The sequence below is a fragment of the Sinocyclocheilus grahami genome, unplaced genomic scaffold, assembly GCF_001515645.1.
Source record: "Sinocyclocheilus grahami isolate Dianchi unplaced genomic scaffold, SAMN03320097.WGS_v1.1 scaffold347.1, whole genome shotgun sequence".
NCBI classification, from domain to species: domain Eukaryota; kingdom Metazoa; phylum Chordata; class Actinopteri; order Cypriniformes; family Cyprinidae; genus Sinocyclocheilus; species Sinocyclocheilus grahami.
In genome coordinates this window covers 981,204-1,001,352 of record NW_015505526.1, presented here as the reverse complement: position 1 = coordinate 1,001,352, position 20,149 = coordinate 981,204, and the positions used below count along the sequence as shown (strand labels likewise).

Below are 20,149 nucleotides of genomic sequence, written 5' to 3'. Positions count from 1 at the left end.
TTGTTTTTCTTCCATTTTTCAGATTGATACTTTCATTTGGGATGAGACTTCGGATGAAGATTGAGCTGTGTTTTGTATCGAGTTTTCATTATTTGTGCTTAATTTTAGTGAAATGTCAGCCCAGTGTGTTGATTAGCACTCCTGCGACCTTGGCTATCAGACAAACGCCAGCGGCTCGGTTTGTGAATATTAAACAGGTCGGTCTAAATGGATCTCCAAACACTGTTCCACAGTCTCTCAGCTTGAATTATTAATGATGGAAGTTTATTGACCTGCATGAATCCATCAAATGCATGATTAGAAATGTCATTATTCTTTGCCATACAGGCCATACTTATACATTTGTTAAAACATTAGCCTTTAAAAAGAACATATTTTTCTTAGAGTAAAACAAAAAAAAATAGTGTTAATTTGTTGCCTTGTGAATCACTACAAGAGTGTGTTCCTTAGATATTTCTTTCAACAGTAATCGAATCTCACCTTTTCCTTCAGCCAACTTTCAAGCTCAATGATCCTGTAGAAAAGAAAATGTGATCCCCTAATAGCTCAGTTGTTTCTCCTTGACAGAAATGAGATTAAATTGAGAGAAAATGTAAATTGAGAGTAATTTTTTGTTGAAGTCTTCTGGTCCTCAGGAAAAATTACCCAAGTAATCTCCTCTAGAGTTTCAACTATGTCTCAAAACTTCTGCCAAGATACCAGCGTTTGCAATCACATATCAGATCTTGATGTGAACACAACACTTCTAATCCAATTCTTCCCAGATCTAATGATCTGAACTGCTACTCATGTTCATTTTATGCCTCTATACACTTACTGTATGTCAATCTATTTTCACTTTTTTCTAAGGAATTATATGAGAAACATCAGAGACAAAGTTGATACTTAAAGGAAACAAAACTGAGAACCCAGTCATGTCTGGTGTGTGATGAAAAGGCAGTTTTGAGCAATCAAATATTTATCTGTGATTAAATAAATATCAAAGATCAAATAAATTTCATAGACATTTCATAAAAAAAGACATGCACTTATGACATGTTAAATAAAAGTTCAAATTATAAAATCTGTATCTTTCTAACATCAAAAACTAAAAAGCTTTTTCTCTCACAGTTCTCACTGCAAAAACTGATTTTCTCAGCATTTTGTCTTTCCAGTACAAAGCATAAAGATACATTTACTTAAGAAACAAAAAGACACAAATATCAGAATAAAGTAAACTAATGCTTAAAACATCTTATCAGCATATCTATCAGTATTTGTCAGTGGGGTAAGAAAAAATAACTTATATTCAAGATATTTTTCCTTACTCCGCCTACATTTTTTTTCTAATTTTAAGCATAAACTTGTGTAATTTTCATAATTTTTTAAGAAACAAGACTTTTCCAGAAACAAGTCATTTTCCTTCTAAAGTATCCTGATTTAAAAATTGAGAAATTTGTAATGGAAAACAAGACCAAATAAAGAAGAAGAAATAATTTTTGCACTGCTTGGCTTCCACTCTCCTGCATGTGAAGCTTAAATCAATGCTGGAACATCGTCTTGGTTTATTGCACAGGATTGTGCAGTTTTGTGAGCATCCCCTGTTTTACTAAAAAGTGCAAATGAATAAGTGGCCGCGTAACTGTGTATTTCCCCAATGTTGTTATCACATGTCTTTAAATGATGCTGACACAATGGCAGAACCGGATATGCCGTTGGCTCCAAGCGGTGAGTCGTGATTTATTATCCACTTTGTGCTGACAGCTCGTTTTCTTTCCTCTCTTTCCAGGTCGTGTCAGAAGAGCAGGTGAGGATGAAACTGAAGCCTACCATTGCAAAGTAGCCCTATTGTATACCTTTTTTGGCCCTTTGTACCATTTAACGCTATTCCTTCAGATTTACAGTCAATACAACCCTAGCAAAGCAGTGTGAATCAAACTGTCAGTTAGGAGAAATTGGCTTTTTGGTTTACGAAATACAGGAAATGCAAATGCCTTCAAAGGGTTGAAAAACAATCGCTCCAACCAGTCCTGCAAAGCTCGACCTGCAACTTCAAGAGTCCTTCAAACCCAAGTGCAACAGAGTGGACGACATTGCTGTGAGTGAGTGCATGCGGTGGTGGCCCTCAGCATGGTGTTGCCACCACCGGACAAGCGGCATGTGTGTCTTACCACCTTTGTCATCATGACCAGCATGGCATTCATGGATGCCTACCTGGTGGAGCAGAATCAGGGGCCACGAAAGATCGGCGTCTGCATCATTGTCCTTGTTGGGGATGTCTGCTTTCTTATTGTCCTCCGGTATGTGGCGGTTTGGGTTGGAGCAGAAGTGCGGACGGCTCGACGAGGATACGCCATGATCCTTTGGTTCCTCTATATCTTCGTGCTGGAGATCAAGCTTTACTTTGTCTTCCAGAACTGTAAGGCTGATCGCAAGAGTCTGGAGACTGTTGCCCGGAAGGCTTTGACTTTATTGTTGTCCATTTGTGTGCCAGGCCTCTACCTGGTTCTGGTGGCTCTGGACAGCATGGAATATGTCCGTACCTTTCGGAGGAAGGAGGACATGAGGGGTCGGCTCTTCTGGGTGGCATTGGACTTGCTGGACCTGCTGGATATGCAGGCAAATCTTTGGGAGCCGCAGCGGACTGGTTTGCCCATTTGGGCGGAAGGTTTGATGTTCTTCTACTGCTACATTTTGCTTCTGATTCTTCCCTGTGTGTCCCTGAGTGAGATCAGTGTGCAGGGTGACCACGTGTCCCCTCAGAAGATGATGCTCTATCCTCTTCTCAGTCTGGTCACCATTAACATCGTCACCATCCTCATACGTGGCGTCAACATGGTGCTCTTCCAGGACAGCCGGGTTTCCACCATCTTCGTTGGCAAAAACGTGGTGGCCATTGCAACCAAGGCATGCACCTTTCTCGAGTACCGGAAACAGTCACGTGAATTCCCAAATCGAGAGAACGCAACTGGAATTCCCATGGAAGTCCAGCAGAACTCGGTGGGACATGGACAAGCTCTTCCGAATGCTACAAGCCTCCCACATGAACCCACTCCAGCACGGGAGATTATGGATACATGACCAAGGAACCAAAATTAAGGATTTTGTTTGACTTGGAGCCAACAAGAAGCATTTGAACCCCCAGATAAGAACTGATTAACTGTTTTGGGGTCCAGAATTATGATGTGCTGCATCCTGTTGTGGACAGAGGTAAATCAGCCAAATATGAGCTGTGTTGTTCAAAGAAAAACATTCAGTGTTTTATCATTCGTTCACCACAGTTGGCAACAAAGAACCAAGTGCTGTTTTCTTTCTGTACAGTAGCAAAATGACTGTGGTGCAAAATACTTGTTTGAGAGACCAAATTGTTTCCATCCACTTTTTTGTGTGTGACTTCCTGTTGTTGAGGTGCATCAGATATGTTCCTCTCTTGCAAGTAATGAATGGGGGAATGGAAAAAGAGTGCAATGAATTTATCATTGAGGGAACTAGTTTGATCAGGTTGATGTTTATGACCAAATGTTGGGGAGTAGTCCTACATGCCTGCAGTATGTGTTTGCACTTGTGTTTTATGGTGTGTTGACATTTAAAGAAATGAGAATAAGAGGAAAAAGTAAGAAATTTGTGTGCGATGACCTTTATGGAATTGTTTAGGAAAAAGTCAGTGAATGCACTACCACTTGGTTGGTATATGGATTATTATTGCTATCATTGTTATTATAATTATTATATATACCACTTGTGTACTTGCTTTTTTACACTTTTGTTTGAGGATTCAGTTGTATTTAATAAAAAAATGTGAAAAAAAATTTTTTGTTTTTTTTTACATCTGCAAAGTGTTTTTACGCTAACAGAATTACTAGTCCAGGGTTGCCGAGTCTGCATTCTCGTGAATTTTTTCCCCTGCGAGTTAATGGTTTGACATACTGCATAAATTATATTTGATTTGAAATATTTTATATTCTACAAATGATAAATCTGTGGTCGTTTTTTGAAGGACGGCCACGGGTAAGGAGCCTTTGAGCTGTCTTTATGATCACTACAATATAGTGGTTTTCAATTTGCATAACAATGACTGTGAAATATGTATTTTAGTTATGGCAATTGCATGTTTCGAGTTCTGATCGAGTTTGGATATGGTCACTGGGCTATTTTTGATTGGCCAACGGGCCAATTTTGTTACGCAGACCTGGCAACCCCTGTGCTGGCCGACCACTCCACACATTTTTCTTTTTTAAATCAGTTCTTCTATTGTTTGAGTAAACACATCGTGTCTGCGGAAGCGGATGGAAGGGTAAATGGCATCTGGGAAAATGAAATAAATTACGCGTGGCCCCCATCAGCAGGGACTCACCTTTCTAAAGCCACACAGCGTGAAACTGATTCCTAAAACTCTAAGGCCTGGACACTGCGGAATTAAACAGCCTTTCCTCTGTACGCAGTGCGAAACCCATTTACCATCCACGTCTGATTTATTCAGCATATGTAGTGACCTGATGTACTCTATTTCAGCAACATTAATTTATTGCCACCTGCATATATGGTGGGCGGTCTCGGTTGATGTTGACTCGCTCCGCTGCGTATTGTGTTTTTTGAGAATTTCTCTACTTTAGTGTCCACCCACTATCTGACAGCATGAATTTCTCTCTATGGTATAATGTTTCAAATGGCAACATACCATATACTTTAATACTATTTAGAAAAAACACAACACTGATTGTATGTTTTTCTGAATCGTACCAGAGAGATATTCATGCACTAACAGAAGACACATGCCCCAAAATCATAATAGTCTTTTAGCATTACACGCATGTACACATGACTGTAATTATAATTTCAAGGTGGTCAAGATGTGCAACACTGAAAACTGTATAAATTGTATAAGAATTGTAAAAGAAATTGTATAAATACTGTAAAACACATTTGTGCCACACTTTGCTGCATCTTTGACTATTTAAACATATTCTGTTGTTCACAGATCAACTATTTAAGATAGTTTTAGTGAAAAAATGAGGATCAAAGGCAAAAAGGGTTTTTCAAACATCAAAACAATAAAAGGTTAATAATACAGCTTTAATTTTTTTCTCCGTACATTAGAATGGCTCCTGTTTTATTTTTTTCTAAGCAAAAGATAATGACTATCATACATTTATCACCATGATTTACACCCACTAAAATGACATTCAGTGTAACAATCATTAATTTAACACATTTTTTTTAGAACAAGACCAATTTGTATGATCACTTATTTTATATATTTTAAAATATTTGTTATGTTATATTTGTTATGCTGTATATGATGATGGAATATTATTTCACCCATATTTTGACATTTTACAAGTTATTTGAAACATTAAAGCAGACACTTTACTTGCATTTAATATGTTTTCTAAGCATGTAAAATCACTTTTGTAAATTTAATTTGATGCAAACACCAAAATTGGAATAATTATAAAAAGGGAAAGTAACATTTAATTAATCATGAAATTTCGAAGTATAAAGAATGTGTTTTCTTGCAAAAATCTTTGTATGCCAATCATTTTATTTTATTTACAACTTTGTTTTTACAGCTTTGCATAAACTCATTTTTACAGTGTTGCATATATAAATTGATTAAATAAATAGAATTTAATTTAAGGAGAAATTGATACTTAAGCAAAATAATTTTTATTATTTCAAAATGGCAATTTACCCATATTTTCAACAACAACAACATTAACAACAAAATCTATTTTTGTTGTTGGATGTCAGAATCACCATTAATCTAACAACATTTACTATTTCTATTTGTGCGAGACGTGGATGCAGCGGCTACATCTGAGTACATATATTACTGTGCAAAAACATTTTTTTTCTCGATAAATATTTAAGATTCAGTCTTAACCTTCAGCTCAAAACAGCCTATGGTGCGAATACAGTATTACACTATGATCTATAATTCAGTAGTTTGGGTGTTTACCACAATATTTAATCACATACTGTAAACTGTAAAGAGTAATTAGACAAATATATGTGAGTGTGCAAATATTAAGCATGTGGTATTATAAAAAGAATTGAAAGGAATTGGTTTTTGTGCACAATGCTGAGACACACACTTGTTATCCTTCACAGTGAAGAGCAAAGAGATGGAGGAACATCATCTTTCATTCGAAATGCATCAATAAACCCCCGTTCAGATGTCAGCAGCCCCTCAGGCATTCTTACATTTGCTTTACAGCATTAAAGATTCAGCCTCGCTCTAAAACCAGTCAAAGGGTCACAAGCCTTCAAATGTGTGTTTAGTGCTCAAAAAATGACAAAGAGAGAAAGATGGTAATACTTGACTTGAGGCCTGTATATATAATGCATTAGAAAAAAAGTATTCTCAATGCATGATAAGTACGTTCGCATTGCATTTCATCATCTTTTCACTGCAAATGTAACCGGTTGCACTTTCAAAAGAGCCTAAAGCATTACAGCGCAGGATTGAAGAAATTATACTGGGTGTCAATCATGTGTTTTAATAGATTAAAGTCTTTATAAAAGCAAGAACTGTATTGCAGAGGTTACTTCTGGCAAAGGAAACCTGAAAATATCAGAAAATGTATTAAATGTATTGAATTAAACCATTTGAATATACAGTATGCATCAGTGTTATTTTAGTGTACTTTGATATACTTTTTTAATTATTTTGAATTCATTTTTTTTTTTTTTTTTAATTTTAGATTTTGTTAAAGTTTTAGTCATTTTGTAGTTTTTTTGTAAATAGTTTTAGCTATTTTAGTACATAAATTTAAACTAAAAGGTATTTTTATTCTATATTTATTTTAAATTGTAGTTTTAATTTTAGTTAGAATTAAGTATAATAACCCTGAGATGCACAACATTTTATAAAGTAATGATTAAAAAAGACATTTCTATAGTAATATATGTGTGTGTGTGTGTGTGTGTGTGTGTGTGTGTGTGTGTGTGTGCGTGTGTCATTTTAGTATCATCATATACTATTATAGTTTTATTAATATTTTTATTTTTTTATATTTTTTTTTATTTCCCGTTTTCATTTTTAATTTTGTTGAAGTTTTATTAATTTTGAAGTTTTTGTAATTTTATTAGTTTTTTAAATGTCTATATAGTTTGTATTTTCACAACTTATTAGTTATTACAGTACTTAAACTAAAATATTTGTGTTTACATTTTTTTATATTTTAATTTGTAGTTTTAATTTTAGTTTCAATTAATTATAATAACCCTGATATGCATACAATGATTTTAAAATCATGATTGAAAAAGGATTGATTGCAAACTATATGATTTTTAATCCTGTAATCCAGACTAACCAAGTAATCATAAATAACATTTTTAAAATTGTGATTTCCAAGCCATATTAAATCAGATGAATATATGCATAATCTTTTTTTAATTTTTTTAAATCATGATTAAAAAGGATATCTCTATAGTTATTATATCTTTTTATACAATAAAAGTAACAATTACTTGCAAACTACATATGATTTTTATTTTTTCAAAATCCAGTAATCTTGAATGACTGGAAAAGTCACATAAATTCATTTGTTAAAAGGCACGGGAATGCTGAGTGTTCAGGCTTCCAGGTTACTGACAACATTTCTCGGTTTTGTGTTCATTATGGATTTCAATACAATGATGCAGCACAATATCAAAAAAGCAATTTGCATTAATAACACTCAGGCCGATTTATAATGGAGGTTCAGTTTCCTGCAATCACATCCTCACCCGTAAATGTGTGACTTGGGCATCCTCCAAGTTACACTAATGCTCATGAACTCTATCATACCAGACATCCACAGGCTTCCATTAGAGCGCTCAGGATCCGCCATCATGATTTGTTAACTTCAGCAGTCAGAGGTTAAGCAATTTTGTGGTAGGGAATTCTGCCATTTTTAGCATTTCAAGGCAACTTATGGAACTAATCCAGAATTGCAAATGGTTCATTTGGGACGTCTACCATGACAGGTACGTTCAAACGATAAGGATCTTGTGTGCTGGCAGGTTTTGTTTGGAAAGCACAACTGAGTGTCACTATTTCTTGCTAGAAGGACAGAAGTTTAATTAGATTGTGCTAATGAAGACTAATTGTCTACATGCATCATGCATTCTTTGTAACTTTTGTTTAAAATGGTTAATTTCAACGTACGGTTAAGTTTAGGGAACGAAAAATTTACATTGCACATCAAGTGTGACCTACAGTACCATGATTATTAGGCTATACAAACAAAAAAATGCCTTTATAGTATAACCTACATATGAAAGACATTAACTATGCGGAACATACCTTATTTTGCGATGCAGAAGTAACCTTGTTTAGAGATTTATTCTTTTCTGTTTTTCTTTTAACAAAGCAAATGAAAGGAAATGTAATTAAGGTAGGTGACTAGATAACTAGTTACTCTCCAACATTGATAACCACTGACAAACATGAAAAGTGCATGGATCGTCCGGTTGTTATACTGTAAAAGAGACCAAGAGATCCGCTTATTAGCACCAAACCCCTAGTCTAGTCACTCAGAATCAAATGGAAGAGTTTGATTTGAGCTCAGAGGAAATATCACAGATGGAGAAAGTCATCTGATCTCTATCATCTTTAAACACTCTCATTACGCTGTCGTATTATTTTCCTATCATATTTGTTGATTAAATGCTCGGGTCACTTATTTGTACTTTTGCAGATTCAAAGTTGCGATGCCATTATTGGTCGCATGGTTTTAATTATCTTGGATTAAAACTTTGTGTGAAGCTTAACGTTTAAAGTCTTGGTCGAGGGTAAAAACAACGATAATATACATTAAAAGGCATTTTAACAGTAACAAACAAAATATAAACACAAGTGTGCTTGAATGTGATATTTATGTAAATAACTAAATAAAAACCAAAAATAAATATTTATGGAAAAATAAATAAAAATGTTTACTTGAACGTGATCTGTATGTACATAAATAAATAAATACAAGTCTGCTCCAATGTGATGTTTATGTATCTATATAAATAAATAAAGTGGCCATAGGTGAAAAATTATATGCAGGTATGAAAATGAGTCATTCAGCTAGAGGCAGTATAATGCTGAAAAGGTCTGACAGAGTTAGTAACCTAGCAGGCTGTTATATCCGCTTGACTGGTAGAGCAGAATCGCAGCTTTACCAGTCAAACTGCTGTAATTATGGAGCAAATGCTCCAACACTGACAGCTGCTGAATTGCTCCCTTAATAAGAGGTTATACCTGAAAAATGAGGGAGTTTAGCTCTTGCAGATGGTTTATATCTCTCACATACAAATACTCATTTAAATCAAACATTCAGTTTTAAAAGCGCAGATGATGATGAGGCTCACTCAGGAGATTTTTAAAACGGTTTATAGTCAAAGGCGTTTACAAGAACAGACCGCATAAGATTTGATTCCAATGCGTTTATTCTGTCACATATAATTAATGCACATTAAGTGACCCAAAAAATATGGAGCTTATAATATGACAAAACTAATTGAATTTGTATTGTGTAAATTCGAATTATTGACAAGTGTCATTTAACAAAACTGAATATTATGTGGCATTTAACATAGTTCTGAATTAGATTTGTTTTAACTTGAATATTAAACATTTGAAATTTAACACAACTGAATATTTTTATGGCAGAGTTTTAAACGCATGTATTTTCAAACAGCGAATGTTTTGTTCTGAAATCTTAGACTGCAAATATCCAGTTTTTAAAAATACAGCTTCAAGTTTTCAAGATGAAGAGGAAATTCGGAACATCAAATTCAATATTCTAAAATTCAATAGGCGGAAATTCAGATCGTACAGAAAGTAGGTCAGAGGTAATCCACAAGGAAGAGTAGATGATCTCCGAAAAGTCAAACGAAGCATTTTGGCCAATTAGTAGTTTTCTGGCGTGTGCGTGAAACTACATGATCATGAATCGCCCAGAGATATCCTAAGTGATACTTAAACATTTAATGGTTTGCATATTTATATGTTAGGTTAGCATTCTCAGCATGTGAAACATTTGTCTAAGCCAGTGGTTCTCAACCGTTTTTACTCCAAGGCCCCCCTCCTCTCCAAATCAATACATACTTTGCAAAAATGTCACTGCAGATATTCTTTACAACTTAAAATGAACTACTTAAAAGTATGTAAACCTTAATTATACAGTAACTTTAACAAATAAGCACAAGTCAACCTGCCATACCAAACAAGACCACAGGGAGACGCCAAATGACTGCATACACAGATCCATGCAGAATAACTAAACATACCAAAATACAAATGATAAATTAAACCATTCTGAATGTGTGGAAACTCAGCGATCGGAAGGCGGGTCGATGTCATCGGTGAATAGTTCCTCTGTCTGAATAAGCGAATTTTAAGTGTTTGATGCCCATATGTACATAAACACCACTGATCCTCAGATACTTCTTCAAAACAGCTTCTTCAGCGAGCATCGGTTATAAAATACTTGCTGTAGGCTACATTAATTTTGACAACTACATGAATATACAGAACTGTGTTCAAGAAGAAATATGATGTTATAGCGATCCGTGCGCCATGAGTGCAGATAGGTTTGTTTGCGCATCAATAATAACGGACACATGCGCGCCTAGTGTATGACTCCTGTATGTCACTGCAATAGTCTTTACTGGGCGGCGCTAGGGGCTAGCAGCCCCATACATAAAAAAGATGAAATAAAATAAAAACATTTGACTCAATCGAGCGATCCAGCTTCACCTACAGAAGAAGTGAGTGTAAGGTTTTTTCAATGAATCTTTGCAAATCGCCTTTCCTAATAATGTGCTACTAAGCAAGTTTCACGATGAATGAGGCTGAAGTAAACAGTCCCTCAGAGAACAGCTCAGAAAAGAGGGGCGGGGTCAGCATAGCTCATTACCTTTAAAGGAAAAAACTGCGTGCTCTGAAAAGAGCTGTGTTTGACAGGGTTAAAAATTTGTTTTTTACACTACCATTGAGAAATTTTAACCAAACTATGTTACACTCTCCTGTCTTTTTTGCTTTAAGCGAGAGTGTTCACTTTCGATTCATTCACTTCGACATAAAATTACTATGCTTATGGGGAACATATAAAATTGGATTGGTGGCGCGTCAGTACAGGAGTGTATACGACCTGGTCGAAACCACTTTGGCATGCAGCTCAGATCATAACTGAGGCTGAGAAGGCGGGTGTGCCGCTCGCACTGACAGCACATATGAGGCAAGCAACAATACATTTAGGTTATAAAACCTTGCAAAATTGTTGGGTGATGAACAGCCTGGCGCCACGCAAATGTCCTGAATAGATATGCCATTTGCCCACACCCATGAGGACGCGAGCCCACGGGTGGAGTGGGCACGAACCCCTATAGGACATTCCACGCCTTTAGAGCTATAAGCCAAAGCAATTGCTTCGACAATCCAGTGTGACAGCCTTTGCTTGGACACAGGCAGGTCTTTTGTGCGTCCTCCAAAGCACATTAAGGGCCTTATAGGCAAGTAATAATATTTTGTAACTGATACGGAACAGTTACAAATAGCTGCTCCAAGAGTCTGAACTGTCTAGAGTGCTCAATATAAGTGCGCACCGCACGTACAGGGTACAGCAGGAGTGTATTAAGCAGCTCCGCCCCAGCCGGTGTTTCGGGGTGGAAAGCAGATAGTGTTATGACCTGCACTTTAAATGGAGTCGAAAGCACTTTAAGCACATAACCTTTTCTAGGCTTCAAGGTGAGTCTGCAATTACCTGGCCCGAATTCAATACACGAGTCATCAATTGACAGCGCCTGCAGGTCCCTAACTCGCTTAACAGAAGCCAGTGTGAGCAGAAGCGCTGTCTTGAGAGAGAGCGCTAACAAGCTCGCTGATTGTATGGGCTCGAACGGGGGTTCCGTGAGAGCGTCAAGCACAAGCGCCAAGTCCCAAGTGGGTAGGTTGGAAGAGCGAGGAGGGTTCAAAATCGTACGATCAGGTCATTTTTGCCGATTGGGCGATTATCGACGTGCACGTGAAAGGCTGTTATAGCAGCCACATACACTTTCAATGTGGATGGCAAATGACCACTATCAAATCGCTCTTGAAGGAAGGCAAGAATTATTGGTATTGGGCAGTTGAATGGGTCTTCGAATGGGTCTTCTTCCAATTTGTGAAAACTCTCCGTTTATGTGCGTAAAAACGCCTCGTGGAAGGAGCCCTAACCTCAGAGATAGTGTTCAACACGCGCTGAGAAAGTGCATCTGTTACTGGCAAGCTCCATCGAGTGGCCAGACATGAAGGTTCCATGACTCTGGATTTGGGTGCCATATTGTTCCTTGTGCTTGAGAGAGGAGGTCTCTCTTCAGTGGGATAGTCCACGGGGGGGCTACCAGCATCTCCACCAGTTCTGGGAACCACGGCTGGTTGGGCCATTTCGGTGCCACTAACAGAACAGATTCCCTTTACTCTTTGATTTTGCAAAGCACGTGAGGCATAAGTTTCACTGGAGGAAAGGCATACTTGCATACTTTCGGCCAGCTGTGAGCTAGTGCATCCACTCCCAAGGGAGACCGTGTCAGTGAATAAAACAGCAGGCAGTGAGTATTCTCTGCTGCTGCGAAGAGATCCACCTCTGCCCTGCCGAATACACTCCAAATCATATTGACTGTCAAAGGGTGCAATCCCCATTCTCCGTGGATCACCCTGCCCCTCGACAGTAAATCTGCGCCGTGATTCAGGCATCCGGGGACATGTACTGCCCGGATGGAGAGGAGGTGTTGATCTGCCCACAGAAGAATGTCTCTCGCCGGCTGCAGTAGCGGCCGCGAGCTCACACCCCCTTGGTGATTTATAAACGCTACCACTGACATGTTGTCCGTCCTGATGAGAATGTGACAGTGGAGAATGTCCAGTAGAAAGCACTCAAGCGCTAAGTGTACAGCACGGAGCTCCAAACAGTTTATGTGCCACAACTTCTCAGTTTCTGACCACGTCCGAACTGTTTTACTTTTCAGCCAGAGCTAAAGCGGTCGCATATGTAGGAGTCCTAATTTGCACACTGTTGAGGTGGCAGCCATCTGGCTGAGCATCCTCTGAAAGCATTTCAGCGGTGAAGAGTGTCCTAACTTGAAGACTGCGAGAGAGATGATTAGTTTTTGTGAGCGCTCCTCTGACATACGCGCTCGCATATTGATTGAATTCAGCTCCACTCCTAAAAAGGAAATGTTCTGTCTCAGAACCAGCATGCTCTTTTGCATATTCACAGTCAGACCTAAGCTCTGAAGATGAGCGAGGTGTCCGAGCTTGTCGCTGAGCAGCGCGCTCTCTGATTGGGCTAAGACATTCCGCTCTGCTTCAGAGGAGAGAGAGCAGCATCCATGCACTTCGTAAACATACGAGGGGCCAGGGATAAACCAAAGGGTAGGACCGTGAATTGGTATGCTATCCCCTCGAATGCAAATCTCAGGAAGCACCTGTGGTGGGGGGCTACCTGAATGTGGAAATAAGCATCCTTTAAATCCACGGAGATAAACCAATCTCCCGGTCTGATGTGTGAGAGGATTTGCTTCAGCGTAGTCTTTTTGAACGAGTGCTTTGAAAACGCGCGAATCAATGGTCTCAAATCCAAGATTGGGCGGAGTCCACGGTCTTTCTTTGGCACCAGAAAATACCGACTGTAGAAGCCGCTCTCGCGATCTGCAAAGGGCAATGTCTCTACAGTACATTTTGCGAAGATTGTGTATTTCCTCTCGCAGAACTGAGGCATTCTGCTCCCGTACAATGGACATTAACACACTGTTGAAACGGGGCGGTCTGTGGAAGAACTGAAGCGTGTAGCCATTCTTTATTGATTTCATAACCCACTCTGATACCCCTGGCAGCGCCTGTCACGCTTCTGTGAACTGCTGAAGCTGCCTGGCCCGCCGCGGAGAAAGCCTTGCCAGCGAAGTTTGCAGTGGCACGGCAAGGTTTAGAGGGGAGAGTTGTTTCTCACTCTCCAGTTCGCCGCTGCTGCAGGACAGAGGTGGGCAGCAACGGCTTCCTCCACGGGGGGGGGAAGTTTAACATACCCCACTTGGTCAGCGCCGTCCTCAGATGACAGGATCCCGGATTGTGCACTTGACTGGTGAGCGGCGCGTTCCATTACTTTGCTATTTCGTCGTGCACCTCCGGGAAAAAGGGACCGGGCCTCCGCGGGGTGTCGTTTCGACTGTGGTCCTGGCCAGCTCGGTAGGAGGCGCCCACTCCAAACCGAGCTCATCAACCGCCTTGGACAGGACGCGTAGGAGCTCAACATCACTATGATGGAGGTCCCCCACGTCGCTGCCGTGGGGCGCAGTGTAATCCAGCGGGCTGTTGGACCACTCCTCCCTCGCAGACGCTGCCACCGAAATGGCATCATCTTCATCCTCAGCGTCCTCCATGGCACCGTAAGACACCACATCTTGTGCGCCGGGGGAGGGACGGAGATCAGTGGTCATGAAGCGCACTGGAAGGGAACCTGCACCAGGGGGCAGTCTGACCCCCCAAGCGCCTGGCACGACCCAGGCAAAAGACACACGAGTTGTGGCCATCGGAGAGTTCGATTGGCTCCGCGCAGGAGAGGCAATCGTGAGAGGTCATCCTTGTCCGAAGCTCACCGGAACACAGCAGGGGAGAGAAGGTGTGTCCGCTGCAGCGTGTAGATCACGGGGAGTACTCTTGTTGATAGGCTTCTTGCTTCTCGTAGAAGGTTGGCTGAAGGAAAAGATTCTGAATAGATGACGTACAAGTGCTGCCTTATATAGAGTGGGAAGCCCCTCATATTTTGCGCGCTTGAAAGCCATTGGCCAGTTTCACTGGTGTGATTCAATAAGGCTTCAGTATTATTTGAAGGAAGGGTTTCCCATAAGCATAGCAATGCAATGTCGAACTGATCGAATCGAAAGGGAACTACTAATTGGCCATAATGCTTCATTTGACTTTTCGGAGATCATCTACTCTTCCCTGTGTATTACCTCTGACCTACTTTCTGTACGATCTGAATTTCCGCATATTGAATTTTAGAATATTGAATTTGATGTACCGAATTTCCTCTTCATCTTGAAAACTTGAAGCTATATTTTTAAAAACCGGATATTTGCTGTCTAAGATATCAGAACAAAAAAATTCTGTTTGAAAATATATGTCTATAAAACTCTGCCATAAAAACATTCAGTTGTGTTAAATTTCAAATGTTTAATATTCAAGTAAAAAAAAAAATCAAATTCAGAACTATGTTAAATGTCACATAATATTCAGTTTTGTTAAATGGCACTTGTCAATAATTCAGATTTACACAATACAAATTCAATTAGTTTTGTCATATTATAAGCTCCATAAAAAAACATATTTGCACACTTAAAGTCACACTTTCAAATGTCCACATGTTGCTGCAATAGATAGTAAATGATCAAAAAGCAAGTCTCATCGGTGCTCAAATGCTGTTTATTTTTGTCAACTTTTTTGTTGCAAACTGTGCTTGAGAGCTTTTTTTTTTTTTAAAGCAAATGCCACTTGGTTTAGGTTTTTTGTATTCAATGTAGAAGCTCTGAGACACTTAAGTGCGACTTAAGAATGCAAATATTGTATAATACATATCCAGTGATTTGATACTGGGAAGCTCTGTAAATCAAACAGTGATGTTAGTCTGCCACCTGCTGGTCAATGAATCCAATCATTTGAAATATGATGCAGAAGATTGATTTGTTTTTTGGGGGCATTCCATGCCCTGTTAGCCTATTATTGGGTAACTAATTTCAATGCATTAACATAAGGCTTAGGTTAAGCCATAGAAACAAGGATAAACATTTGAGAAATACAAGGGAGAATTATACACTATATTGCCAAAAGTATTAGGACACCCCTTCTAATGAACTGGTTTGACTACTTCAGTCATTTCCATGAGTACAAATCTTAACGTTTAAGCATATAATGATATTCTAGGGAATTGTGTGCTTCTAATTTTATAGCAACAGTTTGGACAGGACCCTTCTCTATTCTAACATGACAACGTCTCTGTGTATAAGGCAAGGTTCAAAAAGAAATGATTGATTCAGTCAGTGTGGAAGAACTTGACTGGTCTGCAGAAAGCCAGGTGAACACCTCTGGTGAGACTTTAAATGCAGACTTTAAGCCAAAAACTCATCACCAAACACCAATGACTTGTACATATGGGTACAGTAATTTTAGACACTTCCAAAACTGTTGCAAGAGAGATGGAAATATAATTTTTAAATAAATGAATTATGTTTCCATCTTTGTTGCCACAGTTTTGGAAGTTTTTTTTTTTTTAAAGCAAATGCCACTTGGTTTAGGTTTTTTGTATTCAATGTAGAAGCTCTGAGACACTTAAGTGCGACTTAAGAATGCAAATATTGTATAATACATATCCAGTGATTTGATACTGGGAAGCTCTGTAAATCAAACAGTGATGTTAGTCTGCCACCTGCTGGTCAATGAATCCAATCATTTGAAATATGATGCAGAAGATTGATTTGTTTTTTGGGGGCATTCCATGCCCTGTTAGCCTATTATTGGGTAACTAATTTCAATGCATTAACATAAGGCTTAGGTTAAGCCATAGAAACAAGGATAAACATTTGAGAAATACAAGGGAGAATTATACACTATATTGCCAAAAGTATTAGGACACCCCTTCTAATGAACTGGTTTGACTACTTCAGTCATTTCCATGAGTACAAATCTTAACGTTTAAGCATATAATGATATTCTAGGGAATTGTGTGCTTCTAATTTTATAGCAACAGTTTGGACAGGACCCTTCTCTATTCTAACATGACAACGTCTCTGTGTATAAGGCAAGGTTCAAAAAGAAATGATTGATTCAGTCAGTGTGGAAGAACTTGACTGGTCTGCAGAAAGCCAGGTGAACACCTCTGGTGAGACTTTAAATGCAGACTTTAAGCCAAAAACTCATCACCAAACACCAATGACTTGTACATATGGGTACAGTAATTTTAGACACTTCCAAAACTGTTGCAAGAGAGATGGAAATATAATTTTTAAATAAATGAATTATGTTTCCATCTTTGTTGCCACAGTTTTGGAAGTGCCTTTTTCTGTTCTAAAGAAGAGGGTGTACCAATACTTTTGTCCATATAGTGTATATACAAGTCATTGGTGTTTGGTGATGAGTTTTTGGCTCAAGGTCTGCATTTAAAGACACACCATGTTCCGCTGGAATTAGAACTATGCTTTTGCAGACCAGTCAAGTTCTTCCACGCTGACTGAATCAATCATTTCTTTTTGAATATTGCCTTATACATAGAGTCATTGTCATGTTAGAATAGAAAAGGGTTCTGTTGTTGCTATAAAATAAGAAGCACTTTTCCTAGAATATCATCATATGCTTAAACAAAAAGATTTGCACTCATGGAAATTACTAAAGTAGTCAAACCTGTTCATTAAAAGGGGGTGTCCCAATGATTTTGGCAATATAGTGTATCTTTGCTGCATCTTTTTTTTTGTGGCACAGCAAGTGTTGATGCTTTGCACTGTAATTTAATGATGCAATAATTAAACTTGCCGTTCTGTGAGAGAGAAAAAACCTTCCATCACCTGACCATTAACTCCTGATATACCAAGTATCGTTTCACACACATTTTATCTCATTTAGTGCTTTATTTTGTGAATGGACCTTTATCACAGACTATGAAGAGTTGATTACACATTTCCACAGTCTTTATCATCGTAAATCTAGCAAACTAACGCTGCAGTGTGCGTGTGTCTAACCCAACGACAAACACAATCAGTCTCTCGATATTTTCTTCCTCTTTAGAAAAGTCATGGAAATGCTATCGTGGATGTTTATTTTGCTATTGGGTCAAATGGGAAGGCAAAAAACATGTCTGTTGTAGTTTCCGTTCGCCATGAGCTTACCTACGACGACTTCCGCTTCTGAAAATCCCGGAAATGCGAAAAGAGTCCATGTGGCATTCTCAAAAGAGAAAAGAAATAAACAAAGCATTAATAAGAAACAAGCCCCCCTTTGTCTTTGTACTCCCCTTTTCCAACACAATCACATTCTCACAATAATCACATAGCCTACACTTCTTCAATATAGTCACTCAAAAAATATCACAAGACACGCTTATAACACAGACAAACAATCGTTTCTTTATCTACAAACTGGGGGTATAGATTCTCAGTAACCTTAACACCTGCCTCCACTAACTAACTCCCATTAGTGTGTTAAACATCCCCGGAAGTTGTTCTCGTTTGAAACAGAAAATCGCCTACTACTTTTTAAAAATGTGTTTATGAAACAAAGTGCATTATTATTCATTTTTAAAGAAATATTTCACCCAAAAATGGAAATTTGCTGAAAATGTCCCCACCCTCCACACATCCAAGATGTAGGCTAGAAGAGTTTGTTTCTTCATCAGATTTGGAGAAATGTAGCATTGCATCACTTGCTCAGCAATGGATGCTCTGCAGTGAATGGGTGCCGTCAGAATGAGAGTCCAAACAGCTGATAAAAACATCACAATAATCCACAAGTAATCCACACCACTCCAGTCCATCAAAATCAACATCTTGTGAAGACAAAAGCTGCATGTTTGTAAGAAACAAATCTATCATTAAGGCGATTTAACTTCAAACCATTGCCTCTTGCTAAAATATAAGACCTCTAACCATAATACTGCTTTCTTCAATGAAAAAGTCATCTTGTCTGAATCAGGAGAGAAATATGCATAGATCAATCACCGTTTACAAGCCAAAACAGTCTGAAACAGTTAAAAATATATATATAAAAAATTTGATGTGAGAGACAACAGGAGATGGACGTTTTCACTGGATGAAGAATTATTATGGATTATTTTGGTCAGAAGAGGTGGTTTAAAGGATTTGTTTCTTACAAACATGCAGATTTTCTCTTCATAAGATGTTAACTGACAGACTGGAGTGGTGTGGATTATTGTGCTGTTTTTATCAGCTGTTTGGACTCTCATTCTGACGGCACCCATTCACTGCAGAGGATCCATTGGTGAGCAAACGATGTAATGCTACATTTCTCCAAATCTGTTCTGATGAAGAAACAAACTCTTCTACATCTTGAATGACCTGAGGGTGAGCACATTTTCAGCAAATTTCCATTTTTGGGTGAACTCCTTTACTCATTCACGTCACATTACACACACACAGCTCATTTAAAACATGGCGCAGGCCACAAAAACCATGAAACTGGTATAAATGGCATCGTTTAATTTGTGACATATTTTAAACATTCCTTTCTCAAAGTTTCATATGACAAATGTACGGGAATTATTCTTTTCACATATATATTTATCTTTTTTTATCATGTTATTGCTTTACAGTAAAATGCATTGGTTGGATATGTCCATTAAAGCATGACAATACATTCATATACGTGTTACAGATGTATTCAGCTATGGTTCATAGTAACTAACTTTACATGAAATATAGATATATTTTGATCATCATACATTTATTATTATAATTATTGACATGAATCCCACATCACATTGAGGTCACAGTGCATGGGGTCGCAGTTCATACACGAATTGAATGTGTGTGTGTGTGTGTGTGTGTGTGTGTGTGTGTGCTTATTTTGTAAGTTCCCATACAATCCACAATATGTAGAGGTACAACAATTATGCTATCTGAATTTTACTTGTTAAAAAAGTGACTCCATAAACAGATATGTGATCATTGTGTTGGTAGACAGAGAGAGCCAGAGAGTGTGTGAGAGAGAGAGAGAGAGAGAGAGAGAGAGAGAGTGTGTGTGTGCGCGTGCGTGCGCGTGCGTGCGCGTTTTTGTGACAAATGAGGACATAAATTTGTATAATGACAAAGGTATGACATAGGTATTACAAGTAGAAGGTGACTTTTCAGGACATTACCCCATGTCCCCACTTTTCAAAACGCTTATAAATCACACAGAATGGAGTGTATTGAAAATCTGAAATAGCACAAAGTCTCCTGTGAGGGGTAGGTTTAGGGGTAGGGTTGGTGTAGGGCAATAGAATATACGGTCTGTACAGTATAAAAACCATTACGCCTATGGGATGTCCCCACTTTTCACAAAAACAAACCTGTGTGTGTGTGTGTGAGTGAGTGTGAGTGTGAGTGTGTGTGTGTGTGAGTGAGTGAGTGTGAGTGTGAGTGTGTGTGAGTGTGTGTGTGTGAGTGTGTGAGTGTG

General features: G+C 38.4%; 1 protein-coding gene across 1 annotated transcript; it reads left to right on the top strand.

Moving 5' to 3' along the window:
* The first annotated feature begins 1,874 nt into the window (after positions 1 to 1,874).
* Positions 1,875 to 3,112, top strand: LOC107548420 (transmembrane protein 121-like). Its single transcript, XM_016229083.1, has one exon. It carries the CDS (start codon positions 2,110 to 2,112, stop codon positions 3,058 to 3,060), a length of 951 nt encoding a protein of 316 aa, XP_016084569.1. The 5' UTR covers positions 1,875 to 2,109; the 3' UTR covers positions 3,061 to 3,112.
* The last annotated feature ends 17,037 nt before the right edge of the window (positions 3,113 to 20,149 follow it).

Coding starts and splice junctions, on each gene's coding strand:
- LOC107548420 (XM_016229083.1), top strand. CDS start 2,110: ATGGTGTTGCCACCACCGGACAAGCGGCATGTGTGTCTTACCACCTTT.